Genomic DNA, 17,453 nt, shown 5'->3' on the forward strand with positions numbered 1-17,453 from the left:
CTTTTTGTAAAAACAAAAGATGTGGTTGCTACGGTAAGAGCAGGCCAGAGTTTCTTTACACACAATATGAATTACAAAAAAGAATGTGATGATATAAGAATAAAATTAAGGCTCTAGTAAAATTGCGAATTCTGGTATGTCTTTTCATAACAAAACTATAGTTTAAAACAAGAATTATATTTAATTACATGAACAAAAGTGCAAATCAAAATTGGACAAAGACCAAGCAGTTGAATAACATGAAAATATGCGTAATCCTATCAGAATCTTATATTTTAATATCATTTAAGTATTATGCCTAATACAAGCCAGATTCTGCCTTGGTGAAATCCAAAAAAAATGGAAAAGAATTTATATACAGTACCAATCTTCATAGGGTATTTAAACTCTAACAACTTCTCTAAGTTTATTAACAATATAACATGCTCATCTCAAACTAAATTACTCAACATATGACCAAAAATTCACCATATGACCATAAATCAAAATACAAGAAAATGTATTCTTTCACATAATAGCTCCTTTCATTATACTACTGCCATACAATAGGGTGTAAGAACATTTTCCATCCTGATACTGCAAACAATTTCTGAAGTTCTTAATAATGCTGAAGATTCAACAGAAGAATTGTTCTAGTTATCCTTTTTGCAAAAAATGTAATGGAAATTACAGCCAAATACAGGTGACTGTCTATAGATGTTACAGGGTTTATGTGAAATTGCTTTCTAATATCTACAATCAATTTTTGGTGCTACTATAAAATACACTCTTTCATGGGAAAACAAATACTTATCTGTATAGGTAATGATAGACTGCTATAAAAAAAAAAAAAGAAAAAAAAGAATATTTCTACAAGTGAGAGAATAAAGGAAATGATCACAATGGCAATAGAGCGTCAAGTGAAGTTGAAAACAAGCTGAAAAATCTACCAACAGAACTAGCCTATGCTGATATAAGAGCCATCAGAGCTGAAAGTAAATACGTTTGCTAAAGATGAGCAGCTGAAGATATCAATACTTTTAGTGAGAGGAGGAATTAAGAACACTCTGTAGAACTTGCAGTAAAAAGCAGAAAATTTCAGAATTTCCTTCTTCATCTGAAAGGAACAATGACAGTGCCTCTTCCATTCAAAATGCAGTTTGACCATGTCATTTACCTTCATACCTCTGTTCAGTTATTGCTAAAGAGTGCTATTTACTTAATGAAATGCAAAAGGCTTTCCTCTGAATTGTAGATAGTAAGATTTGGTGAAAATCTGAGCTATAAACAACAATTTATCTCCTGGATTTTTTAAAATTAAACTGTATATTTTTTAATTTTCTGAAGGGCACAAAACCAAATTCTCTCAGAAACATCTACTATAGTCTTTTTTCTTCTAGAAGTGTCAGTCTGATGCAAATTTAAAGAATTATTTGCCCTTTGGAAGGACAGCTTCTAAATGGCAGATAACTGCTCCAAGAGTAGGTGTTTTATTGGAAAAATAGTTTTTGCTTAAAAAATACCTTTAATAAGTTACAACTTAAAAATGTTTTTTCTTTCTGCCCCTTGTGTTATAGGGGCAACTTCTTTCCTTTAAATATGTTTCGATATAAAAAAGTTAAAGGTTTAAACTGTGTTTTCATAGAAGCAAGTAAAGAGAAAAGTAAATTAGGTGACAGTTACCGTGCAGAGTGACAGTTCTCTGCATCTGAAGTGCATCTTGACTCATACATTACAAGCAAGATAACTGCAGGTCAATACAAGTTACAAATTACTCTTGCTTCCTCTTCTTCTGAAAATCTGGTTTAAATTTTACTCCATTTCTTTATGCATCCTCGTTTGTTCCAGAGATATATCCTGTCTGCCCTCCTTGTCATTAATGATGAACAGGATCTGTCTGTTCTGCCTTATGGGGAGATCATTTCTGGCTTTAAAATACATGATCAAGAGAGACTGACATATCTTGAGACGAGTGCAAAACTACTAGAAAGGAACTAATTGTCTATAGCACTGATAAAATCATGTTAAGGTCTCCAGCATGCAAACAAGTCCCAGCTGCCATGTAGAAAATGTTCCTGTGCAGTCCACGTACAATCTGGAAGGAAAGCGTTGTGTATCCGCAGTTAATGATTTTGCCTGATTGACCTGAGCAGTTAGATTCAACAGTAGCTCCACAGACATTTCTTTTAGTGGAGAAGCAAATTCAGCAGTCCTTCCCCATCTCTGCCTGTGGAACATCGTAGAGAACTGAAACTGGGGAAGTAACATGGATATTTCTCACTTTTAGATTTTACATTTAACTTCCAGTTTTGCCTCTAAAACCAATGCATGATCATCTGTAACTTCTAGGATTAATCTACTCAAATTTCTGTAATCTATGACCTTTCTTGTTTATCTGAAAACCTACCTTACCAGCCTGTAAATCAACCATTAAATTGTCTGATTTCTTTTAACAGACAACTGTTAAACTCTGATAACTTCATGTCTTCTGGTTGTGTCTTATTCCCCCACCACCACCACCCCTACACCACTAAAGGATGGGAAGGCTTAAAGTTTTGGCTGCATGTCAGCCACAGCCACCATGGCCATAGTCAATATCAGGCTAAATCCTGACTCAGAGCAGCATGTTTTTTCCCTTCATCACCTGTATTTTGTTAAGAAAGCAGTGTTCAAGAAGAGGCCCTGGCTTGTGAGATGGTTGACAACGATGGATTGTTAGCAGAGCAATCACTCACTACGTCAAAGTCTACAAATGCAATAATCTGCCCTTAATCCTCTAAATCTGAGGAAAGAGAGCTCAACTGAAATGGAACTGAATGAACTGTGCTGTTCCAGTCGAGATCTAGCATTGTACGCTTTTTCTTCCTCTTTACCTTTGTGAACTACTTTTTACAAAGCTAACCTCTTTGCTGCTGTTCAGGTGTGTGTCTTAGTTTGAGGAAAGGGGAGTAGAGATGAAAACAGTGCACAAAACAATCCTGCTGTATACTGATCTGAATATTGAACAAATTAGAATCAAGAAATGGGAAAATCTTGAGCTCTGTACATTTTATCACCATCTCTTTAGAGGAAGGCTTGGATAGAGCCAGGTTTGCTCTTCTCCAGAGAAATGCCCAAACTACAGGTATGGGGAGTGCAGAGCAGAGAGAATTTGAGAAGTGGCTCCAAATCAACTTAGATCAGGAGACTATACTACTGTGTCAGACTACAGTAGTATGATCATATCCAACCCATTTCTCAGCTCACTGGTATTCTGTGTCTACTGAACATTTTTTGTCAGTTACTGCTGAAGTTGATGGGGATTTGAAGATGTAAAAACATCCTAACCCCCTTCACACAGCCTCCTGAGCAAAGCAAGCACTCTTATTCGAGCAGGAGCAAGGCCGTGTGTTTGTCATATCACTCTGATGTACCAGTTAGAAGCACAATTCTGTCTCCTTCAGGTACAAGCGACTGGAAGAAATGAATTAGATTATCTATGATGAGTCACAACTGCTTATGTTAGGAATTTAAATCAAACTGATCAAGTCAGGAGACAGTAAGGAAACCAATGAATCTGAGCAAGGTTAATTTCACATTAATTTCATCCCCCATATTTTATAGTATAACAATCCTTATGCAAACCTTTTAGGTTAAATTCAGTTGCCTGGCTCATTCACTCAAGGTACAAAATGCTATTGAAGAAACAAAATACATTTATGTAGCTCTTCCCTTTCCAGGATTTTATTTACTAATCTAACAATTGCAAAAGTCCCTGGAGAACAACTTTCCTTCTGCCCACGAACACTGTCCGCTGGCAATATTTTCAAGCACAGCAGGTGTTTAATAATCTTTCTTTTTCAAAATGACTTATAAGTAGATTTCACAAGGAATTAAAACGTTAGTGATATATTTGGATTGCCCTACTGGCTGAGAGCACACTGAAGTAAAAGTAGTGTTGCATGGGTCAGTATTTCTAATGCAGAGAACTGCTGACCTTCTGGTAGAATAGATGATCAAGTCACCACTACTGTATGACTTCTATTTCTCTAACAAAAAAGAGTGTATCTGGGAGCAGACCTTGATTGCGCTAAACTCCTCTCAGATGTACAGACTGCACCTGCACAGGAGGCATCTGACAAGATTCTCAAAAAACTCTATGTTGGAACACATTTGACATACCAGAAAAACCTCCCGTATTTCCAGATGATGAACACTAGGAAATATATTTAATCACAGACACAGAGAAACCAAGCATTTTTCAGAACTGGCCCATGAATTTGCCTTCCAGGTGAAACAGAAGGGGTGGTGATACCATGAGAGGCAATAAAATAAAAGTGATAAGCAAAAATTTAGAGTTGGAGGCCACCCATAAGGAGGCAGTAGACAGTACTCTGGGACCCAAAAATTAGGAAGATACAAGTCATGTGGCAAATGGACAAACTGTAATAAAAGCACATAATAATAGAGAGAAAGAAAGAGCAAAACAGTGAGCAAGATGAGGCTTCAGAGGTTTTCAAAGTATCTGAATTAGGCAATGCTTTATTTTTTTCTTCAGTCAGTAAGTGGTAATTCATGTGCATTTCAGATATGTTGTAATATAACATTGTTTCTGGGGAAAAAAAAAAAAAACAACTTTAATTGTTTTGTTTCTAAGGGACCAGAGATTGCCTACTCTGTGCTGAGTTGTGACCAAAGGTTGCATCTACTACTTTCACAACAAGGTATGCTACTACAGACTTGAATCACAGGTAACCTTCTCAGGGATGTATACATCCTTCTGTAGTTCTTTGTCTTCATGACACAGATAAGTATCCATTCTTCACGCACAAACTGCTTAGAAGTATTGCCTTATCCATACCTGAATTTTGTTATAAAAGATGCTTTAAGAATTAAATATATCAATGCAAAAGATTATTGAAGTGCATTTTGCATATACTTTACATTGTGTGTTTGTGCATGTCTGTTTAGATTGAATTAGTTTTATTGCAGTGGAATTGTAGGCCCATAGCAAAATGCAAAAGAAACAAAATATGATAAAAAATATTTCAATGGGGAATGAAGCTAGCTCTTCATTTATGTTTGAATGAAACCTGTATAAATATACACGTTTATTTTTATATCAGCCATGGCCCTTCTCTCATGAGTGGCAGACACACACACAAATGATGTCAGTGAGTATGACTAACAACTAAAAATAAAGCTGATATTTTTGTAGAGGCTATGTAATATTCTATTAATACAAGACCATTTTGTTTAGTTTACATTTTATTTGGACCTTGCTCATTCATATCTTTTTCTGAATAGTTTCCTTGTGCCATCTACTGTGATCTGTTATCACTCATGCACTTCCAAAGGTTTTAGAAAGAAAAGAACTCTGCCTCATCTTCACCTGATAAAAGCACTTCTTATCAAGAGTTTAAGGATTCACTCACCTCCCTGTCCTGTCTTATTGTACCAAGTTATAAAAGAAAACATAAAAATGTTTCCCAATTTATCCCTTTCTCTAACATGTTCTGGGTAATTGCTGTGTAATGTCTTTATAGTGATCAATCTTACGGGATACTCTGATGAGAACAGTCAAACTGAACAGAGCCTGGAACCCCACAAGGAATTTCTGTACTAGTCTGTAACCCAAGAACCACTTAAGCATCAGGGTACAGTTCAGCTCTCAAGTTGGCACATGAGGTGGGGTCAAGAGAAAGCTTTTTATTTTTTAAATGCAAGGCAAGAGCGTTTTTACATACAGTGAGTCTCTAAGCCTCATAACAGGCATGTGGATCCCCAAACGAAACAAAATGATATTGAATTAATAGGCTGTTACGTAACCTGTGCAAAATTTCAGTGCTGACTGGATCGTGGACTTGCTAAGCAAGTTTCAGGGACAGAATGACACAAGATCTATCAGGTACTGAGTGGATCTTCTACTCACGAAGGAGGACTTGATAGCCAGCACACAATACTGAGAGATGTGAGTTTTAATGTCTGTGCTTTCAGATGATGGAGAGGAAGTCTGTCAATCCTTCCTCTTGGAACAATTTTTATTTTTATTTTTATTTTTATTTTTATGCTCTGATTCAAATAATTACATTTTCACTTGAATAGCGGCATATATTGTTTAACTGACCCCAGATTTTTGTCAAAGGTTGGTAAGTTTGAATTCTTCCTCGGTACCATTATGTGAGACCTTTTTAAAGCATTAATGTCGATCATCTTCTGCATGACCTTGTTGTGTACATTCTGACATATTTTTTGTGACATTTGAAGAACCACTGACATGATAACAAGAAATAGGGTTTGATATGCTTCTGAAACTTTCTTCTCTGATGAGTGAAGACTATGATATGGTTCTAGCTTTCCTGTGCAAACAGACTTAAATTACACTCAGCAAGACTTCAACTTATGTAGCAGAACTATTGTTGTTTTCTTTTTCCTATGGACATTCTTTCTTTTTCCAAGCTTTCCTAAAAGTATTGACATGTATAAACATCTCACTAGACTTCACTGCATTGAAGTTCTATAAAACGCTGTAAAACAAGCGTGCCTGCAAATCCAAGATCTCTGCTAGTTTTTTACTTCAGTGTACAAATCATACATTTGAAACTGAAGAATCCCTGTAGGGATGATTTGATGTTGGATAGGTAAGCCTTGCTTTTTATAAAGGTAATAAATAATTTATAGTCAGCTTCAATAAACATAAATTATCCTCAATTTCTGTTTCAATACTTTTACATGCTTTGGTTAGTGCCCCCACAAAATCATTGTCTTATGTTCTGATCATCCTATTATAAGAAGATCTGAAAAGTAAACTAATTTCCCCTGCATTGTTTTCCAGTTACTGTCACAGTAGCTTAGAACCAAGGGCTCGTGAACTAATTTATTTAACTATTATACTCTTCATTGAAATTTAAATCCCTTGTTTGTTGGATATTTTTGCATACAATCAGCCCAAATTCTACTGTAAACAAGCAGCCTGGTAATGAACATCCTACAAACTTCAGCATCTCAAGGAATGTGTTACACTGTTTCCACTTCTATCAGGAAAAACATTTTTTGCTTTGTCTTTCTCCGGAATTACCTGGAGTCTCAGGTGTTTTATTCTGGTGTATAGAATCTACGGTCTATGTTTTCTTGAATCCTCTACATAAAGAAAAGTATTACTCTTTAAATCCAGCAACCCAGTGGAACAAAATCATGCAGGGATATAACGCTTCTCAAAGGATAGATGTTGCTGAGCCATATTTATTCTTTATCTGTTGGCAGCTACTAGGAGCCTCAGAAGACATCTGATGCAGAAAGCTATTTAGTACCACTCATGGCTCCTCAAATTTCACCTTTTGTAGGAACCAGCAATTCTCCCTGGTGGTGATAAACCTTCTGAGATTATGCTCAAGCAAAAACTTCTGGAATGTGCAAAAGTTTCGGCTTTTTGTTATCATTTTCTTTCAATTCACTAACATGTAGCTTTTTCTACTGTCTTATTCCTGCATCTTTTCAGGATGCAAGACCCCAGGCCTTCACATTTTCAGTATTCTTATGTAAAAGTATGAAAATTACATTTATATTCAATTTGCTTTGTTTTGCATGACAGTTACTCATAATGTAACTTAACCTTTCTCTAGGTTGTACCCATTCTTTTGACAATTCAAGGCTTTTGTTAACTGATATTATGCATTACTTCTCTTGCATTTATTCACATACACTGAAAGCTTACAAAACAGGTTCCCAGAAGATGCAAATCTCTCTCAATTTTGCTTGAATTTGAAGTCAACGCTGCTATTTGTGACTTGAATTTTACTTGATATCTGGCATTCCCAAGGAATTCTATAACCTTGGTGCTTTGCTTGCCTTTATTAATTTTACTCTAGTTTAGTTAACTTCCATTACTTATCAACTTCTACAGAGTTTTATTAAGTGATCCTATTGGCTCTCCCTAATTTCCCTGTGCACCACTTTCTTTCACTCATAATCACTGCTTCCTATCAGACAGAGCAGAGTCTCTCAGAACTGTCAAATCATTTTTTCAGCCCTACAGCAATCACCAGCTCACCTAAATTTAACCTTCCTCCTTCATCCTTGCATTTAAAACACATCTCACATGTGTTTTATCTTTAAAGTGCAGCATTCTTGAGATTTGCTCTACACCTTCTGAAGGACTGAGTTAAAAAAATTATTAAATTTACAAATGGCTTCAAGAGTAACCATTTCGAAAATAGAAAAATACTTTTTAATAGAAAAATACTTTTTAATATCTCTCTAATTACTTCCAGCTACTACATACAGGATCAGAAAAGGGGGATATTTTCCTTTGGAGGGTAAAGAGTTTCAGTTGCAGGGAAATTTTCATCTGTTTAACATTTTTATTTAGCATTCTGAATTTATTCCTTTTTATTTGCCTTCCATAACTGGAATTTTGTTTGCATGTATTGAGTAGAAGGTCTTTTTGTTCCAGTTTTACCTGGATGTGCAAAACCACAAATTAATCTGCGGTTAACTCTCTTAGGAAGTTTCGTCTTGTATAGCACATTTCTCACTCTCTCAGTCTTATCTGGAAGTACTTATTGTCTTCAAAGAAATAACATGAACTTCTACTTTGATTTTACTGTATTCTTGCTTGGGAAGTGCACCAGAAATGAGATGTGTATGACCATATTTGGTCCCTAGATTATTTACACCAGACTCTATCTACATGCTTATCCTAACTCTCAGGAGGGGACTCTTTCTATTCAACCAGTAAATTGTTCCATGAGGAACAATGAGGAAAGGAACAGAGACTGACTTGACCTTATTGCTGTTTCCTTCCTGAGCTTTTTGGATAGCCAACAATTTTACAAACTTTTAAAGTGCTAGTGTCTTTCTGTAATGACTACAGAAGCCAATTACATGTTCTGTGCAACATGCTGCTATTACTGCACATGTTTTTGAATTTTAGTAATACTTCAAAATCACAGTTTAAATGGCAGCTGAATGTGGATTGGTTACAAAATAGAACTAGGAGCAAAATATCTTCTAGAGAAACAAAGGAAAAATCACTTCTATTAAATATGAGACAAATTTTTTCCTAAAATATAAAATAATTTTTTTAAAAAATTTCAATGCTTAGCCAAAATTAATTACTCACCTTTAACTCTGTCTCCTTTGTGCAGGTGAATTTCACCTTCTCCTTGAGGTTGATATGGCTTTACGACAATAAAAAGTCTTCCAGGTACAGCACTGTAAAGCTTGCGTTTTGGACCCTGATAATCCAAGGCAGACAGAGTATCCTTGTTGGCACTAGGATTGTAAACAGCACTGGAAATTGAAATTAAAATCATTAACTGGTTATTTAAAATGAAGAAAGTTAATCATTTACCATCACATTTGTAGTATTAAATTAAGCAGTGAGTAGCATAATCATCTTCCAGTAAGACATCTAACCCTGCAGAAAAAAAATAAATACACACACTTTCTATTTTCGTCTTAAATGTATTCTTTACATTCTGCAAATCTTTCTGTTTGAAATACAATGTGCATCTGACCATGTTGGTTTAGAAAATAAAACAAATAATACTGAAGTTTTTAGTTTTTCTACAAATGGAACTTTCACAATCACAGTTCCAGATTAACTTTAAATTTTCTGTACAACCATACATCACAAGCACCACAATTTGTCAGAAAGATTTCTAACTTTTAACTTTTTTTATAACTCCCTATATAACGTTTGTTGGGAATGGGTGTATTTGTAATATTGAAATGTTAATTGAACAACTGAGAAAAATGAATTATCAAGTGAATAGACAGAAAAGTTAATTCATCACTCTACTATGGACTAAATAATTAAGCTACTCCATCACTCCAAGGCCTGAAGCTAAATATTGGATCTGAATCTTCACTAAGCATGGCTAGCATGTTCTTGAAGAGATCATTATAGCTCTCGCAATGACTTCAGAGTGGCCTGTACTAACAAGTCATAGATCATTAAAAAACTCACAATCTAGTAATGATACACAGAGAGAAATTATTGAAAACTACTGAACAGCTCATTATCAAATCTCTCCAAAATAAGTAACTGTCAAAAAGATAGCATGAGAAAGAGGCAAATATTAGAGGGTAGAAAACTTGTAGGAAATATCACAAACTTCCAATAACCTACTATTCCATTTTAAAAAAAAAATGCAAAGTATGAAAGCCTTAAACAAAGTCCAGAAACATAAATCATCTGTAAGTAAAAAAAAATATTAATAAAGATTTTTAGGAAAAGAGTAGAAAAAGATGAATTATTGGTGATCTAGCATTTCAAAACTCAGTATTCTTGTAAGGAGAAATAAATGATCTCACATTGCTATAAACCAAATAAATATGAGGACTGTTCCTTACTATTTCCTCCTCTTCTCCTTTTTTTATCATGAACATTTCCATCCTACTCAGTAACTTCTACATCTTTTGGAACGATGTCTCCCTCTAACTTCATCATGCTTTTCTATTATCGTGAAGATGTGCTGAACTGTCCTTAAGTCTTTAAAAGTAAACTGTTGCTTGTCTGTGAAGGACTTTACATCAGAAATGGCTCACACAGTTTAAAGGAAAACAGGAAAAGATGACGTTCAATTTTCAGTTTGGCTCCATTTCTTTTTCCTTACAAGTGAAGAAATACTCATAACTGTAAACAATCCAGATCAATAAACTGTTGATCGACATACAGTTCCCAAATGTATAAAGCTGCATTTTCTGCCTAATCCGGTAGCAGCCAGGTAGCAGCATTTTATTCACTATCACAGAAGGCTCATTCATTTTCTTTCTTACTGAAAGAGGAGGGTATAATGGCATGCTGAAGCTTTGCACTGAAGACATCTCACATGAGACAGGCTTACTTAATGGAAATCAGGGCTCCAACACTGGAGTCTTGACTTCTTAAAAATATCTCCCCTTTCTCCTCTTGCTCCAGCAAGTCCCATGCCAAGAAATCAGAAGAGAACATGAAGAGTTTAGTATGTTTTCCCCTTGCCCAGGAGTAGGTGGCCACCCCTGACTGGCATGGAGAGCAGCAGCCAAGTAAGAATATAAACAAACACCTGAGTGACAGGCTGCAATGACCACTTGGACCCCTTCCAGCATCACTTTCCAGCCCTCTCCTTCCCAGCAGCAAACTGCTCTCTGAAGCCTCATTAACATCCTGGTGATGCTTACCCTGACCTTTTCCATTTTCCTGCCCCTTCTGCTGCTGTGGCTCCAAAATTCAATCTGTGGCAACGTCAATAAGGGCTTTGTCATATAAAGGGGGGAGCAGCTTCACACTGATGTACTGTTTGCAAATAATTAGCAGAGACAGCAACAATTCTCAGCTGATAGTTTAGCTGATAGTAAGTATGTGGTCACACAGTGAAACACGTGAGGTGCCATTCAAGCAGCAAAGTAGACCTGTGGCAATAAAAGGCATTTCCTGCAGGGAGAGATTACTTATAAAATGTTTTGGTTGCCTTCACGTTTTTAGAGCCTTCAGTTCTCTTTGAGCACTTGTAAGAGATCTGGATCTCTCCCGGAAAAGTCTTGCTGGTACATAGCACAGATAGATCCTCTGCATCTGGACAGCTGTGCATGCAGATATCATACTGACGCACGAATAGAACAACCTGCAATTTCAGGCAGGAAATTTTTTTGCACTATCATTTATGCTAGTTTTCAAAATCACTGGTTCACAGAAAGGGAAAAGCGACTGAATAAATCCAAACCAAATAAACATCACTCAAATGCTTATTCAATTTTTTTTTTACTTGTTCTCCCCCCCTGAGAAGTGTTTGTACTCCAGGAATATGGAAGCACGTTATCCCAGGAATATTGAAGAAAAGGCACTTTTTATCCATTACAGCTGAAGTAGTCATGGAACACAAGGTAAATCCTCCCACTTTGGTGACACCAGCAGCATTCAGTGGAACATAAGCACACTCATTCTGCAAAAACCATCTTGCAGCCCCCTCCTCACCTGAGTGAAGTCTTCTTACAGATAACATGGTTTGAAGTTGATACACTTCTTTGTGACGAAACGTCATCCAAATTATAACCAAATGAGTTTTTGCCACTTTTATAACATAGTTTGCTCTACTGCATGAAACTACTCGCCTAAGAATTTCTTTCAGGGATTCTTACTTCTCAGATAACATTTTATGCACCACATCCCAGCAATATTGCTGCCAGCACAAATAATGATTATCAGTTTTGGTACCTACTGCCGAAGAGAGAATACAAACATGCAGAATGTGCACAGTAATTTCAACTACATCACATTTTGTTCTACTGATTTGAAAACTCAAATAAAGATTCAGATACTTGCAAATAATGAAGAGAAACCAACATCTACATTGCTTAACAATACCCTTGCCTTTTCTGCACCGAAGAATGGATTATTTTTGATATTAGAAAACAGGATGGACAAAGGCTGATATTTTAACTGATGACTGAATTAAATGCATTTTGTCAAAATATTTAAGCACTGAACATCTCCATCAGTACCTGATCCCATCTTTCTTCACTTTTGTAACCCCGTGCTTTAACCCCTCTGGCTTACCATTCTAGTGCAACTCCATCACTTGCACACTTGACAAATGCATTTCCCGTGTCCTATGCAAGGGAAGCTGTAACTAATTTACCTGCTCACGGGACAGTGGTTTGATAAATCTAAAGTCCTCATTTGTGATCAAAACCTAGACACAATCAGCTGCTTTATTATGTTACTCACAATATCTACATCACTCTAATTAGTCAGGATTTGCTCTCCAGTGGGACATAGCTGCAGGTTATTTGCAGAGAGTGCCTGCTAAATCACATTTATAATTCGAGAGGAGAGAAAGCAGCAAAGTCTGAGGGAATGTGAAACCCTGCAGCAAGGATAATCATAACAGAAGCCCTTGACACCTATCACCAACATCTCAAGAAACTCCCTCTGTTCTCAGCCAGCCTCCTGTACGGCCCCACTTATTGCCCACACTTATTCCCTCTGGTTTCCTGTTTGGTTCAGCACTCATCTGTAGAAGAGAAAACTTAAACGGTCTGCTCCATCACTCATAGCAGCTCCAGCACAGGTTTCAAGCATGACCAGTAGTTTTCTACAGGGACCAAGAATCACAGAAATATTTTTTATGGCTGCTGAATACAATTATTTTTTTAACTAGTAAAGATCTTGAGAACTTGCACTGTGATTTGGAGCTGACGGCTTTGCTAGATTTTGTAGTCTGCCTTACTGTTTAAGCTCTGCAGGGAGGCAGCTAGCACTGACTACCAGAGTGGGAGGGATTAGAACTTTCACATCTGAACATGTTCGACTGTGTTGAGATTTTGTTACCTATACAATATATAGTCTACAAAATGGTCAGATAAATTCCATATAAGAACATAGCAGTGTAGCATAATGGCATTAGGAATATCTCATACTTTGTCAATGTTCAAAATTCACCTGATGTGCCTGTGCTGCTGCCGTTTGCCATCCTCTCCCAACCTGTTTAGGGACGGTGATCGGCTCCGGGAGGATGGTGTATAGCTCCCCACAGTTTTTACAGTTCCATTAGGATTATTCTGCATCTGTTGAAGTAGATGAGGTGAAAGGCTTCGGTGGGAAGACGCAGAAGAGGAGGCTGACCACTCAGGGATATTGTTGATGTTCAGGTTGTTGTCACTGTTGGAGCGAAGTAAGATACGTGGTGCTGCTAAGGTGCTCGGGGGTCTCCGCCTTCTGTTTGAGTAGGTAGGAGCCTCCCTAAAGGGCACTGTGTAAAGAAAGATATCCAGGGTAATCGCAGATGAATTTATCATTTATACGTGCTTACATCCTCATAAAATGATTTAGTGGCATATGGCATTGTTTTTTTTCTGCAGAGACAGAAACTTTACCTTGCCTGCATATTTAATCAAATTAATTATCTTCAAAACATCATTAAAACTGAAAACAACTGGCCAACATTAACATGTTTACTGGTTTTAATAAATAGTCAGGCAATGCCAGCGGTCAGAGTCTGCAGAGCAGTCTGAACTACAGTCCATGAAAAGGAAAACAGCTAATTATCCCTGAGCTTGACTCTCATAATGTTCAGATTTACTCTGTGTCCTAATATTCAATTAGAAAGACACCAAATGGTTTTGGTGTATCAACTTCCATCTCCCCTCTTCTATCAGCATCCAAGCTGGGAGAACTGCGTTCCATTGCAAGTTCAGGCCTAACCTGAAATCTGTTGTGTTGTCACCTTATCCCCATCTTCCAGGTTAAAAATGAAGGACATAAGATTTTTCTTCTGGCAGAACTCTATTACACCTCTACAATCCCCTGGTATTCATCTCTTTCTAATCTAGGCATTTCTACTCCATCTATTACTATTGTATATAGAGCATATTACCCCAGGGTAATACACTCGCCTTGTCACGTGCCATGTCCTGGAGAGAACATGACTGTATCCAAAGACTGCAATATGCTAGTTAATGAAACAGTCATTACAGAAAACAAAAGCAAGAGCAATAAAAACCTAATGCAAACCAGAGAGCCTATCCATTCATCCATGTTACTGGTACACTGCTGCAGCCATACAAGAATTTGGACAAGCAGACTCTATATATTCCAGATCTCCATTTCTCACTCTAGTGGGTCAGTTACTTGCAAGTGCAATTTAAAAGTAGAATTTCCTAATAAAAGGGACTGAACTCATACTAGAAGTGACAGCATTTTCTAGTTATAAGGCAGTAAGGGACCTGACCTTGGAAACTCATACTTAGTTCAGTCTACATTCACTCAAGTACTCTCTTTACTTTCAGTGGGATTGTAGGATTGATCCTGCATGTATTTGCATCTGAAAAATGCACATAGTTACACGTGAAAAGTCACAGTAGTATAACTAACACAAGGCCGCCAGGTGTCATTCTGAGGACTTTACTGAGCTGCTGTAATTTTCAAAGATTATATTTCAGTTGGAAAAGAAGCCCCACAAACTGTCATCCTACATCTCTAAAGTGCCAGCGAGTGCCATTTGTAAAGTGCCACAAATGTCTACACATTCAATGCCCTTTAAAAACATACAAAATAACAGAATTAGAATGTGTCTGTCATACGCTGTAAGTAAATGAATTCATATAAATTTGAATATACACAGGAATCAATCTGTCCTGACTTGACAGATAGCTTTTATTTGGGAGAACACAGAAAAACCTAAGGTTCTCAAGCAAAACTGAAAGCATATTTATAATGTAAAATAAAGGTGTAATTGTAAGGAAAAGAATGGTTTATACAATTTTCACCAGAATTGTTTTAAGATTAACCATGATTCTGAGTATTTTAAAATAGCATCCTTGATATTTTTAATGAGTTGAAACAGTGTCTGGTAAGTAGCTGAAAAACATCAGAACAACCATAGAAAAGAAAACTGTGTGCATAGAGAGGAAAGGCTTTAAATTTATTTCTATAATTTGAAAAGAGGCTGAAACAAGAAAAGTAGTCTTTAAAAGATCTCAAAGGCATAAAGTTCAATATCTGTGCTAGAAACTGACAGAAATTCTATATAATTTTCTGGATATTCCAAATCTTTCATGCTTCATAGCTCTGCAGAGTTTCAAAGCAGCAAAGTGTGTCACTGAAAGCACCTTATTGCCTCAAATGTCACAGTAAAACCCATGGGCTAGTACTAACTTGAAGAAAATCCATGGCTCTTATATCCAGAATTAACATCCACAGATATTCTGATCAATGTCTATGACATAGATGTGCTGTTTGTCTCTATTGTTGTACTTTCAGCATTCAGAGTATGGCACTGGATGTGATTTCACTGAGGATAGAAATCTTTCCCAGGTACAAAATAAAACCCAACAGCTACTGCAATAATTTAATTACAGAGAAATCAGACAAAATAAGAAAATGTATGGCAGATACAGGATTTCTGCCTGAAGAACTAGACTTGTTCCCTTAGGATCACCAAAGTTTGTCTCAGACTTCAGTAAAAATGGAGTCTGACCCTAAGACTTGAGATTTCTACCCCTTAAAATTGCTTACAGACAGGGCAGGCTGCAGAGCCACAGCTCCATCAAACCAAATGGTGCCCATGGGTTCTGCCCGTGCTGTCAGTTGTGCATGGTAGTGGCAGCAGGAGGGCATGAGCTCAGGATAGAGACAGGACAGCAGGGAGCTGTGAGTACCTTTGTGCCAGCAGCTGGAGAAACCACAGGGCTGCGTGCTACCTCCCACTGGAAAGCGGTGCGTGTTGTATGTGTGCACGCTCACCAGGTATCACATTAAATTCACTTTTTCCTTCACAAATCAGAAAGGGATTTTACATTTAGGAGTCAGCTTTTGATTCACTATTAACATTCTATACTTAAGGACAAAACTGCAAGCAAAATCAGCCTTTACTACAGAGAATAAACAGGAAAGGGGACAACTAATGATATCAATTTGATGTGTGTCTAACAAATCTTTTATAGAAATAGTTAAAAATAAACATTTTCTTGCCTAAATTGATTAATATTCCTCCCAACTGTTTCTTTTCACCAGCAATCTGCAAACTGTAAGTGGGTGGATATTTTTTTAGCTCCTCTTATAGTCATTATTTATATTATTTGCACAATAAAAAATCACTACAACACAAAATGATGGAATGCAAACATCCACTTTCTTAGCTCTGTTGGACACTGTCACTCCCTGATATCTCACTATGCTCACAACTATAAGAATAACTATTCCAAAACTCGTTTGGGAAAAACAGTTGATATAACATGACATGAAAATGCCTGAACTAATTTAAAGCCCCTGAAGTTTAAAATTATCATCCCTAAAAGCATGTCTGAAAGCATCGTTTAATTCTTCCTTATCTCTCAGCATCCTTCTACTCCTGGCATTTCTTACATCTGAAGGAGTAGCAGTCACTGACAAAAATTCACTTAGGAAATTCCTTACGCGTCTTCAAATGCATTTCTTAGAGAACAACACATTTCTATAACTACTTCAGAGAAAAAACACAATTAATAAAGTAACACCCAGCCTTCATAATCAGTTGCCTAAATGAATTGTCTAGCATAAAATAATTTTGGAAACAAAACTGCATGAACTGATTAATTATAAAGTCACTAAGCCGAACATATTAAATGTACACAAGAAAACACCAGTCTGAAACATCAAAGTGTTCTGGTTGCATTGCTTACCTTCTTTCTTTGTGAAGGCATTTAACAAAGACTTCATTTTTTCCCTTTTACTTTAGCAGCAATCCCCTCATTATATAACCTTTTCTGGGAAGAAAGAGGAAAAAAAAATAGAAAAAAATAATATACAGCTACCCAATTTCTATGTGTTCAGGCTGCTTGTACCCTGACATGAGCAGCAGGTTTCTGGGTACTGTGTAATTGCCAGCATAGCCGGGCACGCAGCGCCCGGCGCGCTGGTGACAAAGCCCACCCCACATCCTGTCTGTCAGCTGGGAGCCAACTGTGCATAGACTGAAGCCGCTCACACACACACACACACACACACACACACACACACACACACACACACA

General features: G+C 36.9%; 1 protein-coding gene across 1 annotated transcript in view; it reads right to left on the bottom strand.

Annotated features, from left to right (window-relative positions):
• SHANK2 (SH3 and multiple ankyrin repeat domains 2) overlaps positions 1-17,453 on the bottom strand; it is a 333,770-nt gene that overhangs the window by 198,971 nt on the left and 117,346 nt on the right. Inside the window, exons 13-14 of the mRNA XM_031553489.1 lie at positions 13,385-13,694; positions 9,080-9,249 (exon numbers count right to left, since the gene is read on the bottom strand). Coding sequence (XP_031409349.1) covers positions 9,080-9,249; positions 13,385-13,694 — 480 coding nt within the window. The remainder of the gene's footprint in view (positions 1-9,079; positions 9,250-13,384; positions 13,695-17,453) is intronic.

The sequence above is a fragment of the Meleagris gallopavo genome, chromosome 5 (assembly GCF_000146605.3).
Source record: "Meleagris gallopavo isolate NT-WF06-2002-E0010 breed Aviagen turkey brand Nicholas breeding stock chromosome 5, Turkey_5.1, whole genome shotgun sequence".
Lineage (NCBI taxonomy): Eukaryota > Metazoa > Chordata > Aves > Galliformes > Phasianidae > Meleagris > Meleagris gallopavo.